Genomic DNA, 23,413 nt, shown 5'->3' with positions numbered 1-23,413 from the left:
GTTAATGCATACCTGACTAGCCCGGCCGACCTAAATTGCAGGCTCCTGACGTCACTATTGCAAATGTTAACCGATTATTGTAAAGAAGCCTTGTCTACTGAGTGAGATACTAAGTTCTGTTTTGTTTTGATTAGTCTATGGAATGGCGTAGGTTGGCCATTATAATCATATTTCTAATTCATGTTTGTGTATCCATAATCCGAAGAATCTAAAACGTTTGTACCATTAAATTTGATATTGCCATTCAATTTTATTTATATTTTAAGTTCTGTAAAAACTATTACTTTAACCACAAAATAGTGAGTACTAGGGGTAGTTAATTACAATTAGATCACATAACTAATAGGGCCAATATGCATATTAGTTCTCGATACGCCCTTAACCTTGAAGCAAACCTCTTACGTACAACTGGGACTCCGAGACAAGGGCAACCACGCATCCAATCATTCAAAGTGCACTTACGTTAACAGTATAAATTCATCAACTCCATAAACATGAGTTAACAACAGACTTTGATGTCGGGAGAAGTTTAATATCTTTAGAAAAAAAAGCCATCTTGCAAACGATGTCCTCGGACTGCTAAACACGGCCACGTGGCTCCTATACATAATGCCAAAGAGCCACGAAAGTTCACGATTTTCACAAGCGTACGCGCAAACTCTGAACTGGTAATACCTGTGGGTACTTGTCTATTTATGCAGCATTAAGTATATCACGTAGTAGGCGCCGGCGAACAACGTCGGAATTTTAAATACGCATAGGTGTTACTGACAATGTTTATAGTACAAAAGATGTAGAAAATTTGTCGGGACTACGTTCCTTCTTTTTTTTTTCTTTTTATTGTCGATTTATGCTAACCAGATCTGTGTCGTTCGCGCACTTGTTAAACGCAAGTTTACGTGAGCGTTGTTGTAAGTGCTGTGTACTTTGATTTGATGAGCTTCGTTTGTGATCTTACATCTTGTTATATACCTAATTGACTACTGTTGTCCAACTACTTGTCTTGCTATAAAAATGTAGTAGGTAGCGTGTCTTGTTTATATTTTTTTTTTTTTTGTTTTATCTACAATTTGTTATATTAACTATATTTGTTCCTATACGATCATACCATTCCAAAGATATTAAATAATAACTTAAATAAATATTATTAATTCGATTCCTTACTATAATCAGCACAAAGCTTCAGTAAGTTACTAAATTAAATGCGCTGCAGCAATTCTCTGTTTAAATACTCAAAATACGAGAGAGACGTCAATTTATCTTGCCAAAGTCTATCTATAAGCAACCGCAGTCTTGCATCACTTGAAGACTTAACTTCGTAAAAGTTAAACAGTTTGATCAACGCAGTGAAATAGCGTGAAACTCGACGTCAACGAAAGTACTACAGCGACTGATTAAGACTTACAGAACTAATACAAACGATGAGAGAAGCACTGCAAACTGCAATTAAATATTAACAATATAACACACTCGTATAAAGTGATTGGTGGTGTTTAATTCGATACTTTAAATAAAAACGACTCGCACTTAGATTGGTTTTAAAAAAATGTCGTAAATTATACGGCTAGTGTCGCCATCTACCGATACGAATAGAACTAAACGATGTTTACAGCCAAGTGCAGTATTAAGCTACTAGATGGCGTTATATGTTGATTTATAAACTCAAGCTTATAATGTTTGTATATTAATAGGTACGTTGTTTTGTCAACAGGAACATGTGGCGACGACGACTTCCATTGCCGTAGCGGAGCTTGCATCGAGTCCAGCAGGCGATGCGACAACATCTATGACTGCCCGGACCACGACGACGAACTTGGCTGTGGTAAGTTTTATGTTTTGTCGTTAGAACATTAGGTGATTTTAATAAGATTATAAACAAAATGTATACCATCATAAATGTTGAAGAAAGAAAAGTTGTAGAAAAATTGCCGAAGAAATAAGCTACTTACTTTAATAATATACGTACGAATTTAAGTACGTGAGTATTAAGTAGGCTAAAGAATTACTTACTTAAATACTAAAACATATTTTTGTTTCCAAACAGACTGTCGACCCGATGAATTCCGTTGCACTAGTGACGGTTACTGCATTGAAGAACGTAAGAAGTGCGATGGAGTGCCACACTGCTCTGATGGTTCGGACGAGCTCGACTGCCGTAAGTAGAGCTCTTACTACAAACTTTAATTCCCACACAACGAGAGACTATGAGCAGCATGTTGAATGACTTGAAACAAGTGCATGATAGCTTAGTACTTACAAGGACAGGGAAAAAGACCATTGAAGAAAACAGCAGGCGAACAGACCTCATTCGTTTCAAATATTTACATCATGGAAATATGGACGTATATATCGAGAGTCCTAGTTAAGTTTGAAGGTCTCAAAATCTATTACGGCATTTATTTTGGCCTGTGTGCTAGCTCATAATGCCTCGTTTTAAACAAAACAAGATTACTAACTAACATGGCGTTTCTGCACGCTGCTCTTCTGGATTTTGATCACACGGTAAGTGTCGAGTGCGATTTGGTGGGCTGGGAAGCATGTTTGTAAGGACAGTGGCCACTTCAGGTGCCATGATGGCTCTTGTATATCGATCTTACTTCGATGTGATGGATTTAGAGATTGTAAAAAGGATGGCAGCGACGAAATAGGTTGTCGTAAGTATTTGCTTGAATACAACTAACATAATTGTGGTTTTGTTTCAATATTTTAAACGCAGACGTAATTCTATAGTTTAAACAAATTCTTTGCAATTGTCATTTCTACCTATTAAGTATAATAGTTCTTCGACAAGAAAGTATTTAATTTGAATTGAAACAAACCCACGTTTTGGATGGCATCTTACTAACTTCTAACCAAATAACTCATGTACAATATGTAATTTTAAAAAAAGCATGCAGATCAGACCAGTGGCAATGCGACCATGGCTCCTGTATAAAACGAAGTAAGCGATGCGATGGACGAGTTGATTGTCCTACAGATAGATCTGATGAACGGAGTTGTATCGGTAAGAGATAATCCCATAGCCCTGAGCCCATAGAACACATCACATTTATAGCCCACCATAGATTTAAATGAATATTACAATCAATTTCATTAAGCCCACAAACGTCTTCACTACTTCTGAAACAATCTTATACCATGCACTTTAGAATATCCTAAATACCATTCACCATAACATTATCACTTGTCATGATCAGTTTACATGTACGGCTTCGCATGTATTTCCAGCCACTGGCTACTTTAAATGCAGAAATGGGAAGATAATACCGGAATCCCTTAGATGCAATCGTCACTATGATTGTACGCCAGAAGATTTATCCGACGAACAAAACTGTCGTAAGTTTATACTATAAAGGGTTCTTGTACTTGGCTTACTGTCTGTTTACTTTCAAATCTATTCATTTGATTGATATTTCTATCCGATGTGTCTCCATAGTGATGTATTATCATTTCAATTTACGTCTTCAAAATTTCGTTCTTCTTTTACTTTTATTTTCATTTCTTTCCGTCTTTCGTTTTCAAATTGCTGGTGGTCTATTAGTCCTTTTAAACTATAAATATGAACGCACCATATTTCTTTTACCGATTAGCTTGTGGTGCGAATGACTTCAAATGTGGCAATGGCTACTGCATCCCCGCATCAAAACATTGCGACCGCACGAACGATTGTCAGGATGGTTCCGATGAACGTCATTGCTCTTATGGTTTGAATTTTTCCAAATTTACTAACGATCATTCTATTTGTAAATTTTGTTATTATCGAGAATCTATAAAAGGTGATGGTGTTCATCACCACGGTAATCACGCCAGCGCTGCGCCATGCAATCGTGTGATAGCATTGCACGGTCACGGTGCGGCGACGTGCGTGCCGTGGTGATGTGCCCAAGACCTTAAGCATGTTAATATAATTACAACTAATTTGACCAACATCAAATCGCTTATTTGAATGCACAGCATTGAAGTTGCACTTAACTAGATTAATTTTCGTAACAAATAATAAAAATAAACTTGACCAGGTGGAATTATTTGCAAGATTTAATGGAATCATTGAACAATTAGAATCAACAATCGCATCAAGTTTATTATTATAATATTTTCGATGACTTAAGTTTAATAGTAATTTTAATGTTGCTTTAATTTATATATTTTTAATCCAAACACACCAGCAAGGGATTCAGCACTCTATAATGCTTCCCTTACTGGTGTATTTATGTGGTTATGGCGCATTATTACGGCAGGCACAGTTTGCATGGCTTATGAATATGAATGCACGAATGGAATGTGCGTGCAAGCCGATGCCAGATGCAACGGAACGGTGGAGTGCGATGACGGCTCCGACGAGACCAGCTGCCCCTGCAAAAGGGACCAATACCCATGTCGGGATGGTTCTTGTATAAATATAGCATATCTTTGTAATGGTCGGCATGATTGCAGTCAAGGCGAAGACGAGTACAACTGCCGTAAGTAACGCTTAATGAATGGTGCCGTTGTTTTGTCCCCGTTCAATATAATTTGTCAATCGGTTTACATTTTAAAAAATGCCAATAATTTCACTATCTAGTCAATATCTAAATATAATGGCACATTGAATTATCTTCAAAACGATTGATGAACGATAGAGAACGGACATGTACTGTCGTGAGACTCGTCATCTAATTATCAATGTGTAAATATTTAGTGGCGCAAGGAACGGATCGCTGGCAATGCATCGACGGTGTATACGTAAGTGTACGAAGAAGATGTGATGGTCAGTTTGACTGTCCCGATCATTCGGATGAAAAACTGTGTGAACCATCAAATGTGATAAAAGGTCCACATTTATATTGTTACAGCAAGTAGCATGGGCATGCATACCGCATGATTCTTCAATCTTTACTCTACTTCTTTTAGCGGATTATTTTTGTCGTTATTCTTGTAGTTAGATTTTCTCAAATTCGATTTTCACTTTTTATATGTGTTTTACAGTTACAATGAATATTTTAGGGGGTAAAATTGAATTTGTCATTATTGCTGATAATTTACTTCAAGTGGTAACAGCAGTAGTTGTTCGCAATGATTGTGTTAATCGCACTGGGGTCTGTGGAATGTGATTACTGTTGGCTATAATGTAACGATGATTTCAGGATCGTCATGCCCACCGGATAGCTTTACTTGCAACCCAGGCTCTAGAATCCTATGCGCCACTAAATGCAACGGCAACCCTGAATGTGACGGAGGTGAAGACGAAGTAGACTGCGAAGGTATATTGAGTTACATTCTCTGTCTCTTTTACATCTTTAAAAAATTTAATGTTTAAAGATTTCACCAGAAACCTATAGTCAAACTTGATTTTTTCTTACTTATTCTTTAAGTTTTATGATAATGTGAGGGTTATCGACTTTGAAGTCGCCACACGGCGTTAATACACCATATTTAAAAATATCTATTATCTGGGCAGGCTATTGAGGAGGAGTCATAACTGTTGCCAATAATGCCCCTAGTGGCAGATTCAGAAGCGATGACCCTCATTTCATGGTTTATGTTAAGTTAGTATTCAATATAATTGGGAGTACATAGTAAGGCTCCGGAACTACAATAATATTCCAAAGTTAAACCAAAACTAAATCTTTGGCTAGGTCAAAGACTGACCAAATCGTAGGCCAAAGACAAATCCGCGACAAAAGTTTTATTTTAAGTATAATTTGTTAAGTTTGGAATAATGTTGTAGTTCAGACTACGGTGTTTCTATATATTTTAAGGCTGTGTGTTAGGATCGAAGCACAGAGAAAAAGAAAATTTTTTTGAACATATTGTAACTGTTTTTGAACATTCATTGTGATTCGATCCTTCTGACAAATTGGTGACTAAATGTATTTTATTCCTAAACTGTTGCGAGTACTTATACAACTGCAGTTGGTGCCATGGCAATATCACTTTAGCTTTTTATCTAACTGCGAAGATTTGCGACATTTTGATATTGTTCCTTATATAGATAATATTAAGTTTTATATTATTTACATAAATCGTATTGTTTTTAAAGCCTGTGAACACGAATGCGATGGGCGATGTTTACCGTCTACTGACATTTGCAACGGCGTTCGAGACTGTTCCGATGGCTCAGATGAAGTCAGCTGTTATCACTGTGATCGTCCCGATGACTTCAGGTAACTGATGCAAAAGAGTTGATTATTATTATACTGATTTGCTAGCGTGCGTATGTAAATCTCTATCTGATTTGTTTATGCGAATTAATACTTTAAGGCCTGTAGCGAAAGATGCTAGCATTACGAATTAGCGTTGTCTGCGTGTTGATCAGGGTATGAAAATGTAAATTAATGTTTTTATTTTAGATGCGACACCGATGAATGTATTCCATTCTCGTTACGTTGTAATGGAATTCCTGAGTGTGCGGATGGCAGCGACGAGAGGAACTGCAACAAGACCATGATCACGAGCCCTGAACGTAAGTAGTTTAATTTAATTTGCTTCTTCTTTTATTAGTGTCGCAAACTTTATGTACATACAACATCAGTAGATAAAAGGACTTAATTTCATAAGAAGCATCCATCAGTCAGCAATATTTTTGTTTTTATTCCTAATTCCATATTAAAGTTTTATCTCTACCAGTATTTCTTTACTCGTTTCTTAAACCAATCATTTTAAGATCTTCAATTGACCACCATGGATCCATAACGACAAATTGATTGACTTTCTTTCAGAACAATGTACCTCCGAACAATTCCGATGTGTGTCCGACAACACTTGCATCGACATTAACTTCTTGTGCGATTACCACGAGGATTGTGAAGATGGTTCCGATGAAGCTAACTGCCGTAAGTATCAAAATAAATACCTTATTCAATTATTAGAAAAAATCTAAGTCAGTTGAAAATGTAATTGGTTTTCATAGATATTCTTGATAAAGCTAAGCCAATAGGGCAAGGTTAATATAAAATATTCAGTTAAAATATTACAATGGAGAATTCAATTTGATAATTTGATTACTTTAAAATAAGGTGGATGATAATAGCTAATGCTTGATATAGATACGAGTAATAATGACCGAACTGGTAAAAATTATTTACTGAACACGCAAGATAAAACAACAATGACAGAAGTAACTTTTTAACTGAAAAATCTTTGGTATCTGTAACAAGCATTAGTTTCCCAACAAAAAATTGTTAATGAATTGCAATTGCAAGTCACACACACACACACACGCTTATAGACCAAAAAATGCACTAATTTACGCACTTTTTGAACTAACACTTAATGGCACTTTCTACAAACTAATATCGCACCACGCTCTAACAAGTTAGTTGCTATAGTGCCTCCTAGGCTCTTAAGAGAACTTCAATAAACACTTTTTTCATTTTAGACCTGTTACTGTTTTAGAGAGAATTCTCGAATATTCTTCAGTTTTCTACGATCATACTTTGGGTGAGGTAAAACAAGGAGTACGCTGGAAGTACTTATTGATTCCTTTTAAAGGGACCATTACTACATCGTCAATTAATGAAATAATTCCCGCTCGTTACGGGACTTCAAATTTTGATAGTTCTTGCATCTTAGTTAACTGCCAGGCTAGAATAGGCTGTAATGTGTTAACATGAAGGTTGATAAATGAATGGGTGTTTAGCTTGGTACATGACGAGAGCATCGCGTTCACCAGCGCTTGCGGCCTGCCACGAATCCGAATTCACGTGTTACGACGGGCTTTGTATCCCGTACTCTCGACGCTGTGATAACATATACGATTGCGCTGACTTTTCCGACGAACAGAACTGTGTCTTTACGGGTATCTCATTCATTTTTGTACTGCCACATTTGAGGGTCTTCTACTTAAGTAATTTGACTCAAAAGACCTACAAAATATTGTCATATTTTATAAAATTTACGTAGTATGTCAGGTACCTTTAAAGTATGACAAAACAATGTCATGTTTCCTCATTAGAAATATATTTTCTTTAATTTTTTGTTTAATAAAAGTAATAAAAACATTGAATCACTTTGTAAGGCTTTTCAATCGGGTCAAAATTCCCTCAAATGTGGAAGAAATAAAATATGTTGGAATGCAGTCTGTTTTAAAACAATAAAAAAACATAGCGAACCCTGATTTTTTACTCCTTCCAGCCAAGAGTATTTTACATATTATCATAATGTACCTACTTATAATTTTACCATTTACTGTGTTACAAGTAGGTTAGAACCATTTTAGGTTAGAACCACTTTAGATTAACGTTTTAATGCATTTCTTAATACACTGTCATTGTCATAATATTTTGGAATGTTTCTTAAAAGTCGTTCGTGACTCGGATTATATTTTTCAAAGCTTTCCTATTTTACGTAACATTATTTACTTAATAATCCCTGTTGCGAATGTCACTTCGTCATTATTTTGCACGTTCTCACTTCTGCTTTCGATCCTATTACTCCTTTAACTACATCTTGACAACGATGTAGGTATACTTGTATGTATGTATGTCAGTTTGAATGTTCAACAGTTGTGGTCAAACTTTGGAGCAGATTAGCAAAAAAGTGTGACGACAATATAGCTAACCTATTCTTTGAATTAGTTATAGTGTGATGTGAATTCCTGCACGTTTAAAAACTATCCTTTTTGTCTTTTTAATTGAGTACTAGTGGCATATGTTTAATCCATTGCTTGTAATATTCCAGCGTGTCCCGAGGACAGCTACCAGTGTCACAATGGACAGTGCATGCCAACGTCGGTGTTCTGCGACGGTCACGTTGACTGTTCAGATGGCTCCGATGAGGTCAACTGCCCCGAGTCCACCACTGTGCCTATTACATACTATCAACCGACCCAACGATACCCGACGACCCAAAGATACCCCACGACCCAAAGATACCCCACGACAAACAGATACCCTAGCAACGGTCAAGGTAAGCATTCAAATAGATGGACGACATTTCGACAAGAAGAATTATCAGTATTCTTCTTTAAATAATAAAGTTATTGTTACAATTTTGATTTTATGGTTTTTGTATTATCCGCGTCGAAAAATTATTATGAATGACAAGTATTACGTTATATATTTTGTATAATACTTGTGTACTTCATGATAAGTTTAGTAAAAAACAATTACAGAGTAGACAAAATGAAGATTTTCGTAAATTCCAAATGAAAACTACTTAAATAAAATTCACAATTCTATACACAACACATGTTTGTCTGTTCTGAAATTGACACTATCAAATAAATTGTTGTGTATTACTGGTAAGTACACAAGACCTAAGTGTACATTTAGGGTTTAAACCTCATGAATTTGCTAGGTGTGTGCAGCGCTCAACAGTGGCGTTGTGAGAACGGTCCGTGCATAGACGCGTACCGCCGTTGCGACGGACATATTGACTGTCCGTTCGACTACAGTGACGAATTTGATTGTCCCCGCAACAGTAAGAAATCGAATGATGATTGCGAATCCTTTAGAAGTTGTTCTTAACATAGTCTTAACGGACAGACTCCTATTTAACGGACTCTCCTTACTAATATCGGTATATATATAATAATATAATCTTAGTCTCCCATATACGTTGGAAGTCGGTAATGTAGACTGTGAACGTCTTTTGAGTAACTTTTAATGTTAACTGTGACGTCCTGCACGACTGTAAATATATACTATGTACATGTGCGTCGTGTTAACAAACTAGAAGTAAAATAATGGTTCCCACTGAGAATAATTTGTATTAGATTTTGTAATACGGATAAAACGGGATATCACAAGTCAGTTTAAAAACTAGATATTGTCTGTGGGGAGGTCTCTCCTTCTCGGGTTTGACCCGGTGAAATTGAGCATCGCGTCCCGCGACCCGCAGGAAAAACGGTGCTCATTGCCCCCTACTAATTATTAATTTATAGCTCTCCTCCTTCTTCTTCTGCTGACTTCTTGGGTATTAATACTGTTTGTGTGTTGTTCTGAATTTTGTGTGGATGTAGATTGAATGCCAGTTGTGGATTGTGAGCTTTGTGTGATGGTTGATTGAGTGGTGTGTGGTGTCTGTGTTTGGGATGGCTGTAGTTCATCGGATTCTGGAATGTTTGTGACGAAGACTGTGTCTCCTAGTACTTTGCTAAGAATGATTGTTGTGTGAATGGCGGCTTGTTTTTGTAGTATTGTAGTGTCTATTGATGATTCTAGTTTGTCTGTGTATCTGCTGAGACTTTTGGCTACTACCCCTGTGGCTCCAATAACTATGGGAATAACGTGCGTTTCCGTATTCCAAAGGCGTCTAATCTCTGTCTTTAAGAGGTGGTATTTACTCAATTTCTCTATTTCTTTTGCTCCTATGTTGTAGTCGGTTGGTACTGTTATGTCAATGAGGTATGTGGTGTTGGTTGTTTTATTTGTGTATACTATGTCCGGTCTATTGTGTGCTACTGTGACGTCTGTGTGAATTGGGATTTCCCACATTATTTTGCCTGTTTCATTTTCAACTACTTTGGGTTGGGTGAGAGTCTCTTTCCACCAAAGTTTATTAACGTCCATAATAGATTTTTTTAGATTTTGTATATTTAAGTGGATAATTTCGATTTATTATTTTGTACAAAACATTACATGAATATAATTCATCTGATAAAGTAAGTTAAAAAGAAAAATATTATGACTAACTGCGTCATAATCTAATTTATTGCAATGCATATGCAATGCAATGGTTTTATGAAGTCTTGAATTTGGGACTAACTTATTTCCTCTGTAGAATATCTAACACGTTTTCTAATACTAAAAAAAATAATAAACTGGTCCTAATTATACAAGTGATCGACTTAAAAAGAGACGAAAGTCGGTACTCAACTTAACTATTCTTTGCCTGAATATAATTATAGATAACTCGAGGTAAACTTTACACACTAATCTAAGGTGAACATGTATATATTTGTATTTACTTTTATTAATTATACGCCATACTTATGTAAGTAAATTGACGAATAGATAATTAATACAAAACATGACACAAACACAAAGTAGAATATTAATGAAAAAGAATTTCGATATTTATGGTGTATAATTTCTAAAATATAAGGATAAGAAATGAGTAAATTTTAGAAATGGGTCATTAAATTTACATTTTTTAATAAAAGACATAGAAGAACGAATCATACTACAATTTTGATCGACTCTTCACTTTAAACCTAATTAATTTTACTGTAATTTATTCCAGCTCTTGAATGAATGAATGAACATACAACAACACACATAATTTTATAATACCAATAAATGTGAAGACACGAATTAAAACACATTTCTCTAAAATTAAATAAATGTAAAAAGTGTAAATTTTATGAACCCACAGACAATTTACTCAGTGTACAGTGTACATAAAATATATTGACAATTGTATAAAAGTAGTATAAGTTTAACTATTCAATAACTAAATATAAGGACTAATAGGACTATTTGATAAATAATTGCAACATTGTAATTCTCGATATTCTTACAGGTCCCCCAGCATTGAAGTTGATGACGTACCCAGCTAACCAATCAGTCAGAAACGGTAAGATAGTTGTCTATTTTAATAATATAAATTACTAATGTTAAAAAGATCTACTTTCAATATTACTTGATCTGTTGATCTGTCTCGTTCGCTCAGAAATGCAACGAACAACGACTGGCAACTACAAAACTTCATTATTATAGTAATCTTATTTATGAGGTTAATAATTATTGGAATTTGCTAAATATTCAACTAGTAATGGAACTAATGAGAAATCACTCTAGAATAAGCATCAAAATATTTTAACTTATTTATGAAAATGGTTTTAGGTCATTTTTAGGTCTAAAGTATTTTTTAATTTAGATGACCTGAAAACTGGTGTAATAAGTAGGGTAAAAATAAAGTGGGGTAATCAAACAAAACAATGTGAGTACCGGTACAATTTAAGTCAGTTTAAGATTAATGCTCTGAGGTAACGGACGCAAGATCGGGGGCTAGGCGATGTGCGAGCAAAATTAAAAAAAAGTATAACTGTTATATTTGTTAATTTCAATTGGGGACAAATTTGAAATAGCATACAATTTTGAGACCTAGTTGTGTTTGTCCCGCTTTTCTATATTTTACGTGGCAGTGTTTTCTTACCAAGACAAAAGGTAAATAAATGTGAGAAAAGTACTTATTTCTTATTCTCTGTTGTAATATGAAATAACTACTTATTTAAGGTATATTTTATTTTTACACATACGGTGGAGGGAATTATTAATAGATATAATTAACTACTTAAGGAAGGCAGGTGATAGGAACATCTATGTTTTTTATAGAATTTAATAATAATTTACTCTCTTTATTATTTCTTTCATGGTGGTGGAACAGTGAACGCCGGTGAGTCGGTTTGCCTGACTTTTTTTTGGGCAACCATAATAATGGGTTTTTCATAACATTCTCATTTTGTAGCTTAATACATAGAAGCTGTTTGAGTGGCATATATTTTACGACATAAACGATAAAGCTTATTATAATAATGATTATTAATATTATTGGGGCATATTTAAATTATTTATCAATAAAATTTAACGGTTTTCTTTGCTTAAAATGAATTAGTGTGTGTAACATTATGGGTGATATAAAGTTATTATTTATAAATAAAAAATATATATTAAATAGTAAAGCTTAAATTAATGTATTTATCGAAACGTACAATAATTTTTAGTTTAGGTGGATTTATTTGCATGAAAAAATATGGTTTCGTTTTATTGATTTCGAACAATATTCATTATCATAAAATACTATTTATTTTTAATTATTATATTATTAATAGATATAATTTATATATTACTGTAATAGTATATTTTAAGGTTATAATAACATGGGTTTTAAATGAAGACTTTTAAAACGTAACTCAACTTAAAATCATTTTTACAATAAGTAGAATATTTTCTATACAATAATTACCTATATGTATATATATATATATATGTGTGGTTTATATACTTAATTACTACTATGAATGAACACATTTTAAGTTGAGTATCGCTAAAGTCTTCACATTTTTATACACATGGATTCGACACTTATTAACATATTATATTTTATTTTACTATTAATTTAATATGGGAATACTAAAAATTGGGATTCTTAACTTATCGTAATTTGCAGTGCCTGATTGATGAAAGCACGATACAAAAAATGGGATTTGTACTTGAAATAATAAATAGCAACTTAATATCTAGAATAAATAATAGTAATCATTAGGTTAATCGTCAATATCGTCATCCTACTCAACTCCATTTCGCTTCTGAAATGAATCAATTCATTTTCGAAATCATTCACATCATAGATTCATCAAGTGACGATGAATGAAACGCACGTAGTAACGTACGTTCACACAAAACATCATGGAATGTATGAATGCGTTGGGAATCATGGGTTTTAGCTAATGGTAATATCACCAGCTTCAATTAAATCATCGTGGGTTCTATAGGAGGTGATGTGGTCTTCCAATGCCGTGACGAAGGACCTCTGCGTGCGAACGTCAGGTGGACCAAACAAGGAGGTAGCATCAAGGCCGGCTCAACTGACGTCAGAGGACGTTTGGAAATGTTCAAAGTTACAGTAAGTATATCAATGAACTGAGATATATATTTTTTTCAGTTAGACCAGTAAACACAAGGCAGTAGTCAGTCTGTCAGTCAGTGTCCTTGTGAAGCTAATTACTTGACAAAGTGTGTAAATTTCTAAAAACAAGAATGTGCACGACCATGTTTTGTGGATGGAAGAATGCTAGAATGCTACATGCTATAAAACGAGCCGAGTAGCGTGAAACCGCGTGAGAGTGGCTAGTTTAAAAGTATTCATAGTATTCAAGTATCCATCCAACCAGGATATGATCTAACTTATCTATACTAATACTAATATTATAAAGCTGAAGAGTTTGTTTGTTTGTTTGAACGCACTAATCTCCGGAACTACTGGTCCGATTTGAAAAAATCTTTTTGATTTGGATAGTCCATTTATTGAACAAGGTTGTAGGCTATAAAACATCACGCTATGACCAATAGGGGCCGAGCAGAGCAGGTGAAACCGCGCGGAAGTAGCTAGTAAATTATAATATACATATAATTGTAGCATTATGACCTACTAAATTGGTATCTTAATTTCAGGAACGCGACAGTGGAGTGTACACTTGCCAAGCCGACGACTACTTAAGGTTCCCAGGCTCACAAGTCCGTGTCGAACTGCAAGTCGACAGCTCACGTTAGTATCTGATCATATAAACTATGGACCAGTTTCGTCTACTACTGGACGACACAAACCAATCGCGTATTAATTTATTATTAGGTAGATGATTCAATCCAATAAAATATTGCCTGTCGTACCCAAATTCTAACAATTCGCTCAGTATGTTTCCTCTATTAATAGCCCTAAAAAGTTATTTCTTCTTTAGTCATCTTCTTATTTTCCACCTTAGAATTAATTAAATACAAACAAGAATATTATTAATTAATCTGATATACGACAATTTGTAATGGGTTTCCTTTTTGTATGTAAACAGCGGTGACCTACGCACCATTCTCGTCTTGCCAACCTCATGAAGCGACTTGTGGAAATGGCCAGTGCATCCCGAAGTCTGCCGTCTGCGACAACAACTACGACTGTGCTGACCGATCTGACGAGGAGAACTGCCGTACGTATTATTAAAACTCTTATTCTATTTGAAAAATTATTTCCACAGCTTCCTACACATTACTCCGATCTTTTTCTTGTAAAAACATTGATAAATGATTAAATGTAGATATAGGTGAAGCAATGTTTACAGATTTTGATAAACAAATGAATGTATATTATGTAACTGATAAATAGATTTTAGTGACCCAAGATTTGAATGCTTACAGACCACAACGGTATGTGCGAGCCCAACCAGTTCAAATGTAACAACCACAAGTGTGTGCTGAAGACTTGGATCTGTGACTCCGAGAACGACTGCGGTGATGGCTCCGACGAACAGAACTGCGGCAGGCCCAGTGACGGCAGATGCTCACCAGCTGAATTCAGCTGCAGCGCTGGAGACCAGTGCATTCCCAGGAGTTTCCACTGCGATGGACAGACTGATTGCCAGGACGGTTCCGATGAATACGGTTGCAGTAAGTACAACTACATGAGTTTATATATAAGTTACTAGTCCGTTTGCTTAGTTTATAAAACTAACATAATTCATTATTTTTCTAGTGCCCGTACACGTGACAAGTCCCCCGAAACCTTCGAATGTGAAGCTGAACCCTGGTGATACGCTGATACTCAGATGCGAGGCTGTCGGAGTACCCGTGCCGTTGATTTCATGGCGGTTGAACTGGGGACACGTCCCACCGAAATGTTCCTTCACCAGCGATTCAGGCATTGGAGTCATTACATGCCCCAACATGATGGTCAGTTGGAGTTTCTAACTCAGCCCCCTTACACACTAACCTTTGACCACCTAGGCCTTAGGCGTGTCTTTATACACGGCTAAAGTAGCCGTGTATAAAGACACGCCACGTCATTAACTTGGAAATTTTCGATGAGGGTGACTCTGAACAACCTGCCATTTTAAATTTGTGTTCTGTTTTTTAGCCCGAAGACAGCGGAGCTTACTCCTGCGAGGCCATCAACAACAAAGGCACTACGTTCGCCGCGCCAGATGCTATTGTCTTTGTCAACAAGACTGATCCTTGCCCGCGAGGATTTTTCAACAAGTAAGACAAAGTTTTATAATAAAACTTGCGGACCCGACAGACGTTGTCCTGTCTACACGTTAATTTGAAAATTTTATTCTTTTTTTAATAAGCTAAAACATTCTGGACCTTTTTGATGAAAATTATTATTCAAATGTTATGACAATATCTAACGTCATTAATATTTGACACTGCGATGGTAGCGCCGTCCGTCGGATCCGATGTAAAACATTCCAAAATCAACAACTACTAATAAATTAAAAATTAATTAAAAAAACATTGTCCAGCGGACAAAATTGTGAATCTAAACCATTCTCAGATCCTCTTGAACACACACAAAAAGTTTCATCAAAATCCGTCTAGTCGTTTAAGAGGAGTTCAGTGACATACACACGTACAGAAGAATTATATATATAAAGATACTACGGTGACCATTTACACATAGGTGGAACACAATCATTCGTCTGTGCTAGTCCATTGTTGTGACACAAAATATAGAAAAGCTTAAGTGATTTGACTTTGAGAATCCCATCCCAATCTACAAAACATATTATCTATCTTGTTACAGCGAGGCCCGTTCAGAAAGCGAGTGCATCCGATGCTTCTGTTTCGGAAAGTCCAGCCAGTGCCGCAGCGCCGATCTATACACCTACAACATGCCTACCCCTCTCGGAGAAGGAGGCACCAGACTTATTGGTATCAGGAACTCCCCGTCAGGAGATGTTATCATCGATACGCAACCTATATCTAACCAGTACTATTATCAGCCTTTAAGAAACGGAGCAGCGGTAAGTTGTATTCTTAAAATTCTTAGATAATTTACAAAAGGCAATAATAATTCAGGGGAAATGTGTTACAATGTTGACTAAAATTCTTTTATGTATATCATTTCAGGTAACGAAAATCGACACCTCTGGATGGTCCAGTGCGCATCCGTACCTGACTTTGCCCGAATCTTACAATGGCAACCAACTGAAGTCTTATGGTGGACACATCAAGTACACCGTGTCACCACACACGCAAGTTTACGGTTTCGATGACAGCATACCGACTATCATTATCAAGGTACCTATTCAATCGTGCTTAACAACAAAAAGTGCAAAAGAGTTCTAATTCTTTTAAATCTTATAATATTTCTTCTTTCTTTAGGGAAAATATGGCAATTTGTTCCACATTAGTCGCGCTGGTGGGTCCCGGGACCTGAACATTGAGGCTCGTCTGACACCAGAAGACTGGATGAAGAACAGCTCTAGTGGCTACACACCTGCGAGCCGCGAAGATATCATGATGACGTAAGTATTTATATCTCAGATCCTGTAGTTATACTTATGTAAAATTTGGATCCCAGCTAATATACCTTCAAATTCCAGGCTCGATGAGATCGAAATGATCCTCTTGCGCTCTGACCTCAATAACGCCGGAGTGAATATTTCTGACTTCGCTATGGAATCTGCTGAACACATTAACGTTGGTCTCGGCGCCGCTAGCTTGGTGGAAGAGTGTACTTGCCCCAAGGAGTACGTCGGACTGTCTTGTCAGGTAAGAAGAACAACTTTATGTACTGTAAAATTGTATACAATAACACAATGGAGAATGGTCACGTTCACATGTGTATTAGTATGAAGCCCTCGATGTAACGAATTGACCTGTGTACTTAGTTTTGTCGTACAATCAAAACTGACCTAATTATGTGCTTTTAAAGTTTTGATGACTTGAATTTCTCAAACAAAGTCTTAATACAATGTCCCATATATTGTATTTTAAAATATATTTATAAGTAGTACGTTATCATCTAACAATGTTTTAAAGTAAATTAAATACCTATACAAATACGTGGGTAATTTCTTAATTTACATATAACTAACTTTCTCCATTGCCCAGACATTACAACAACATAAAATTGTTTCCTATCATCACTATAACTTGCGATTGGTTTCCTAACATTTATAATTGGTCTTTTTAGAAATGCGCAGCAGGCTACAATCGCAAGAGAGTCGGGCCTTGGCTCGGTGACTGCATGCCCGAGGAATGCCCACCAGGAACCTACGGTGACCCAGCCAGCGGCATCCCCTGCAAACAATGCCCATGCCCATTGACTAACCGAGAAAACCAATTCGCCAGAACTTGCTCACTAGGCTCCGATGGCGGCGTCTACTGTGACTGCTTCCCTGGGTGAGAATTGATTACAAACATTACATTTGTTGCAAATATATTTTTTTAGAAGAATCACGTTTGATTCTTCATCAATTGAATACTGTATCATAATGAGGATAATTAATCATTTGCAGTTACGAAGGCAAGCACTGTGAAGTGTGCGCCCCTGGCTATGAAGGCAACCCAATGATACCTGGCGACTCCTGTAAACCTGCTGTCAGGGACAAATGCAACTCCCTCGGCACCAAGGTCGTCCGCCCACCAGATGAGTGCGTCTGCAAGGATAATGTGCAGGGACGTTACTGCGACCAATGCAAGAACGACTCGTTCTTCTTGTCCTCAGACTTCAGGTAATAATGGCCAATCACAATTTCGAAACCACTTTCTTTCTTTTTTTCAAAGTCGACGACGACTGCACCAAGTGACACACAATAACAACTTATACCATACCTTCTTTTATTTCAGACACGGATGTGCACTTTGTTTCTGTTCGGGTGTCTCGCAACAGTGCATGAGCAGCAACCTGCGCCGCAAGACCTTGAGAGTGCAGTTCAACGTACCACAGATCGTAGACCAGGTCAAGATCTACAACACCTCCCCGACTGGACCCGGCCCTGTCAGATATGCGGCAGCAGTCGAAACTGAAATCAAACCTCAACTGTACAGTGATGAAATTACGGTCGACCAAGTGGAACGCTCACCATCCACGATCTATTACTGGAGTCTGCCTACCAGGTAATGTCTGCCAATATTAACATTTTACTTAAACTACTGTATATTTTTGAAACCAGATATATTTACTCTCTTAAATCATATTGCACAGCTTCGCTGGTGATAAGATGACATCGTACGGTGGTAATCTTAACTACGTGATGAAGAATGTGCTCAACTCACCCGAGGCGAGATACAGGAACACCGCAGCCGATGTACAACTGATTAGCGTGAGTACTCAACAGTTTACGAAGTATGGAACTGAAACAATAGTTAAAGTAATTCTCATCGTAAAATTAATGTTTTACAGAAAAACCGACTGACCTTCCATTACTTTGGTGATTTCGTCGCATCCCATGAAGGTATTTTGAACGCCAGCGTACAGTTCCTTGAAAAGGGATGGCAAAGGTAAAATCATCGTCTCCTTATAAATAATTATAATTATAATTTTTTTCTTTCTTTGTATTATGTTCATTAACCTGTATATTTTTTCTTACACAGACCTGACGGCAAGGAGGTATCTCGTGAGCACTTCCTTCTCGCTTTAGCTGATGTAAAGACAATCTTGATCAAGGCTACATATTCTCCTGGCTCGGAGCTGGCCTCACCAATCAGTGCCAGCATTGAAACAGCCGAACCTGACGGCTACGGCCCCATCGCGTTCCACGTGGAACAGTGTATTTGTCCACCTGGTTACATCGGAACTTCGTGCGAAGATTGCGCCCCCGGCTTCAAGAGGTCAGCTTTGTTTACATATAACTTGAGGCTACCATCCACCTCTGTGCCAAATTCGTTGAAGAGTAATCAACTATTTACATACTAAACACAGTATCATATTAGTGGAATCAGTTTTCTTGACTTTAATTTAGAAAAATAATAAAATAATACATGTATTTTCCAGGAGCTCTAGCGGTTTATACTTGGAACACTGCGAGCCATGCGAGTGCAATGGCAAGTCGAACATGTGCAACCCAGAAACAGGAATTTGTTACGTAAGTTTTTCTTTTTAATTATAATAATAACTGTAATATATTATGACCATTCTTCAATAAATAAAACATGTACTTAGAAAAATCCTTTTGCAACAAAAACGTACAATTTCCACATTCAGGACTGTGCTGACAATACTGATGGTGACGAGTGCGAGTTGTGCAAGCCGGGATACGAACGTGATCCCTACGGAAACTGCGTCGAACTGCGCTCTAGCACTGTACAGCCATGCCGGTGAGTAAACATTGTTCTATCATAAAATGAAGAGAATAAAAGCACTGCGTCTACGAAAGAAATCCACATTGAAGTTCAATTCAAAATATCCGTTTTCGAATTTGGTTTGAAAGTCAAAAGCATTTATTCTAACTAGACAACACAAACATGAAATAGAAAAGTCAGTCTGTTCGTCAGTAAAACTAGATACATGCCTGTTCGTCATAAAACAGAATTTGGAACGTACTATCTTAAACTATCCGAGTTGGACAAACTATATTTGACAGATTAAAAGATATTATGGTAATGTTACCTTACTGATGACACAAATATCATCTAAAATCAACTTCGTGTTCTAGATGTGATCCCCGTGGTACTACTGCACCCTGTGACAGCAGCGGCAACTGCTTCTGCAAACAAAACGTCGAGGGTGACTCCTGTGACCGCTGCAGACCTGGTTCCTTCGGCCTTGATGCTAACAACCCCAACGGATGCCTTTCCTGCTACTGCTCTGGCGTCTCTTCTGATTGTCACGAAGTATGTCATCTTAATTTAATTCTTATTTCGTACTGCAAAGAGCACATAGTGCCGCGTTGCTGGTTTCATGTACCAAAACAGCTTCGTTATGCAAATATGACTCTTATGTCCACAGGGCAACCACTTCACAAGGGTGCCGATAGCCGCGCCGGTGCTTGGTGACAACTACGGCGGTTTTACCATCACAGATTTGAATGCAGAGAGAGTGACCCAAGATAACTTCCAACCCATGTTCCAACAAAGCGAACTGGTCTACACTTTCCCCTTCAGACCTGATATTGAGCTATACTGGTCCCTGCCTATCTTCCCTGGTAAGTTTAAAGTACAATATGTTTGTATCGTCACGCCTTGCATCCCCGATTCATCCCTTAGATTAGGCAAAGGTGTCACTATACAATGTACAGCCTCTTTCACCATTTGTTTTATTTAAGTCTCATGTAAAGGGCGTGAGCCTATTGCCATATAGGCACAACTTCAGACGCTTGCAACTACTGAGAAATTTTCGAAAAGCCGAAGAAAGCTCAGCAATACTACAGCAGCAATCGAATCCGGGACCCCGTGCCCGGCAGTCGCATTTGCGACCACTCAACCAACGAGGCAGTCAGACAATATGCCTTTACATATATTATTATAAATATTATCCTTAACAGTAGGTTTCATTTATTTTTAATCAATCTACACTGGTGTTATATATTCATATTCCATCGCAAAAAAATATTTATTAAATATTTATTTATTGTTATAAATGTTGACGATATATGTTGTTGTTGCAGGTAACCGAGTTCTCTCATACGGTGGTACCATCTCGTTGAGACAGAAATTCAACTCCCAAGTATATTCGGTGTCTGAGCGTGGAACCGACGTCGTGCTCGACGGTGGCGACATCTCCATCTACTGGACCAACCCTAACCAATTCCCAGCTGGAGTTTCTTACGTAAGTCACCATTTTGATAATGACAAACAAATACTATTTTACCTTACTCTACTTACACGAAGACTAGGTTAAACATTTCGAAAGTCATAATAAGTGCTATTTTGCACGGGAATCCGCCCTTCAGGAATCGTACCAAAGAACCTAATATGAAACGTACCGTAAGACTACTATTGTACTACAATAATGATTTATTTCTGCAGAGCTACCAAATACCTCTAAGAGAAGAAGGATGGTACATCTTGAACACAGTAACTCCTGCCACTAGAACCAACTTCATGAGTGTGCTTAGGAACCTGAAGAGAGTGCTGGTGCGAGCTACAGTTGTCCCCATTATTGACGATACAACTATCGCTGATGTTTCTATGGACACCGCTACCGAAAGCTACGACCCCATTCTTCCAACTGCCAAAGGAATTGAGGTAAGATTTGCGAAAAAACCTGAGAAGTTGTACTGAAAAAGTGTTCCTCCAAAGATAATACAATGGTATCGTTATCAAACAAATTGCTACAAGGTGTCAAATTCTATTTTGAATTGTACAGATCTGCATGTGCCCACCCGGCCACGACGGAACAAGTTGTGAGACCTGCAAGCCAGGCTACTACAAGGACCAACGTGGCAACTGCCAGCAGTGCCCATGTAACGGAAATAACTGTCAACTTAACAGCCAAGGACAAGTTGTGTGCAACTGTCAGCCACCGTACACTGGCTACGATTGCTCAATTATCGGTAAGCTTCCAATTCAAGTAAATACAATAATTAAAACAAGCTAATATTTAACATAAATAAGACGAAAAAACAGAAACGTCACAAGTTACAGACTCCACAGATTACATTACACAGACTTATGGATAAAAATGACGAGTAGGCAATTTATCCTTAAGAGTACCCATGTTTACTTAGGCAGGATTTTAATGTCAATGTTATTGTGTACGAATAAACTTTTACTGGACAACCGATAGGATTGATAATGGAACTACATCCGACTATCAACGAAGCTGGTGACGACCCTTACTCAAGAAAGGTGACTTTTACATGCAATTACCGCGCGCCAGAACCGCTCACTATAAAGTTCTACCATGAGGGCGTAGAACAAGATACTCCAAAATATTATGACGAAGCGAGACTCTACAAGGACGGGTGGCACTCGACCCACGTCTGGCACACAGTCTGGGACACCAGACGACAAGGGGACGCATACGAGTGCCACACTATCACCGAAAAGGGATTCACCCTCGGTGTACTGACCACCACTTTGCCGGAGCCAGGTAGACGACCACCACCGAACGTGCTTCGGGCGTCTCCGTCTAATGTCCTCGTGCCTCATGTCATGCTTCGAATAGGCATCATTCGTTAATGTGGCTCAAGTTCAACTAGTGACCTTTAACAATTATACAATAACTACCTACATATGTTTTGTCCTTCACTGTCGTTATATACTCGTACAGCGATCACATTAATCTCTAATTACTACGACATGTTGCTATCAAAATGTATATGTTGTGAGTGTTCATCTCGTCTGTAACCATTCATACTATATAAGCAGATATTCATTCGTGACGTTATCTTATAGTTTTTGTCTAGTCTAAGTAAAATGTAACCTTTAATTTAAAAATTCATTTGTTACTTCTTTTTGTCGCTCAATGTATTAAAACATATTGATACATGTTCTTTCCTATTTCGTTTTGGTAAAGCTAGGTCAACTTTATCATAATAAAATGTCAGTTATTAACATGGAGATAAAATCTAGTTAAGAAGATAATACCAAAACGAAAAAAATCGACATTTTGTTTTATTAAAAAAAAAAAACTAACGTTTGGTATGTGTATTACGTAGGTGGTGGACAAACGATAGAACCTCCTCGTCCTCAACCGGAACCTACAGTCGAAGTGATGATTACCAGCCCGACTATCAAAATCCAGGAAGTCGGAAGCAGCGTGAACTTCACTTGCAGAGCCCAAAGCCGTAACTCAAGAATGCTATTGCCTGTCAGATGGATCAAGAGCGGAGGAGAGCTGCCTCTTGGACGCTACCAAATTGATGAGAATCTAGGTCTTCTGCTGATCACCAATCTGCAGGTCTCTGACAGCGGTAAATACATCTGCGAGACCAATGACGGAGTCAACACTGCTCAGGCTATCGCTACCCTCAAAGTACCCGGTAAGTGCACAGTCCCACTATTGTCGAATCATTGATATAGAAATATTAAGCTAATAAAATGATTATTTACTC

The 23,413-nt window shown here is 37.3% G+C and overlaps 1 protein-coding gene across 14 annotated transcripts in view; it reads left to right on the top strand.

Annotated features, from left to right (window-relative positions):
- Nucleotides 1-23,413, top strand: part of LOC118265725 (basement membrane-specific heparan sulfate proteoglycan core protein) — a 165,312-nt gene that overhangs the window by 125,248 nt on the left and 16,651 nt on the right. For 6 of the 14 annotated variants that reach the window (XM_050704265.1, XM_050704264.1, XM_050704275.1 and 3 more), the window contains 38 exons: nt 1,712-1,822; nt 2,045-2,155; nt 3,229-3,336; nt 3,591-3,704; nt 4,239-4,460; nt 5,124-5,240; nt 6,020-6,143; nt 6,330-6,442; nt 6,699-6,812; nt 8,659-8,886; nt 9,277-9,399; nt 11,443-11,496; nt 12,310-12,318; nt 13,418-13,548; nt 14,097-14,190; nt 14,489-14,620; nt 14,829-15,077; nt 15,163-15,359; nt 15,544-15,665; nt 16,213-16,432; nt 16,539-16,709; nt 16,794-16,936; nt 17,015-17,183; nt 17,608-17,816; nt 17,933-18,148; nt 18,264-18,533; nt 18,622-18,739; nt 18,820-18,917; nt 19,011-19,247; nt 19,411-19,501; nt 19,621-19,733; nt 20,072-20,249; nt 20,365-20,560; nt 21,023-21,183; nt 21,384-21,602; nt 21,724-21,910; nt 22,144-22,449; nt 23,018-23,341. In XM_050704265.1, coding sequence (XP_050560222.1) covers nt 1,712-1,822; nt 2,045-2,155; nt 3,229-3,336; nt 3,591-3,704; nt 4,239-4,460; nt 5,124-5,240; nt 6,020-6,143; nt 6,330-6,442; nt 6,699-6,812; nt 8,659-8,886; nt 9,277-9,399; nt 11,443-11,496; nt 12,310-12,318; nt 13,418-13,548; nt 14,097-14,190; nt 14,489-14,620; nt 14,829-15,077; nt 15,163-15,359; nt 15,544-15,665; nt 16,213-16,432; nt 16,539-16,709; nt 16,794-16,936; nt 17,015-17,183; nt 17,608-17,816; nt 17,933-18,148; nt 18,264-18,533; nt 18,622-18,739; nt 18,820-18,917; nt 19,011-19,247; nt 19,411-19,501; nt 19,621-19,733; nt 20,072-20,249; nt 20,365-20,560; nt 21,023-21,183; nt 21,384-21,602; nt 21,724-21,910; nt 22,144-22,449; nt 23,018-23,341 — 6,099 coding nt within the window. The remainder of the gene's footprint in view (nt 1-1,711; nt 1,823-2,044; nt 2,156-3,228; nt 3,337-3,590; nt 3,705-4,238; nt 4,461-5,123; nt 5,241-6,019; nt 6,144-6,329; nt 6,443-6,698; nt 6,813-8,658; nt 8,887-9,276; nt 9,400-11,442; nt 11,497-12,309; nt 12,319-13,417; nt 13,549-14,096; nt 14,191-14,488; nt 14,621-14,828; nt 15,078-15,162; nt 15,360-15,543; nt 15,666-16,212; nt 16,433-16,538; nt 16,710-16,793; nt 16,937-17,014; nt 17,184-17,607; nt 17,817-17,932; nt 18,149-18,263; nt 18,534-18,621; nt 18,740-18,819; nt 18,918-19,010; nt 19,248-19,410; nt 19,502-19,620; nt 19,734-20,071; nt 20,250-20,364; nt 20,561-21,022; nt 21,184-21,383; nt 21,603-21,723; nt 21,911-22,143; nt 22,450-23,017; nt 23,342-23,413) is intronic. The other 8 variants (XM_050704277.1, XM_035578870.2, XM_035578827.2 and 5 more) reach the window with 6 other exon arrangements.

This window comes from Spodoptera frugiperda, chromosome 25, assembly GCF_023101765.2.
Source record: "Spodoptera frugiperda isolate SF20-4 chromosome 25, AGI-APGP_CSIRO_Sfru_2.0, whole genome shotgun sequence".
Taxonomy (NCBI): domain Eukaryota; kingdom Metazoa; phylum Arthropoda; class Insecta; order Lepidoptera; family Noctuidae; genus Spodoptera; species Spodoptera frugiperda.
Note: the sequence above shows the minus strand (reverse complement) of the source record. Positions and strands in the feature narration are given on the sequence as shown.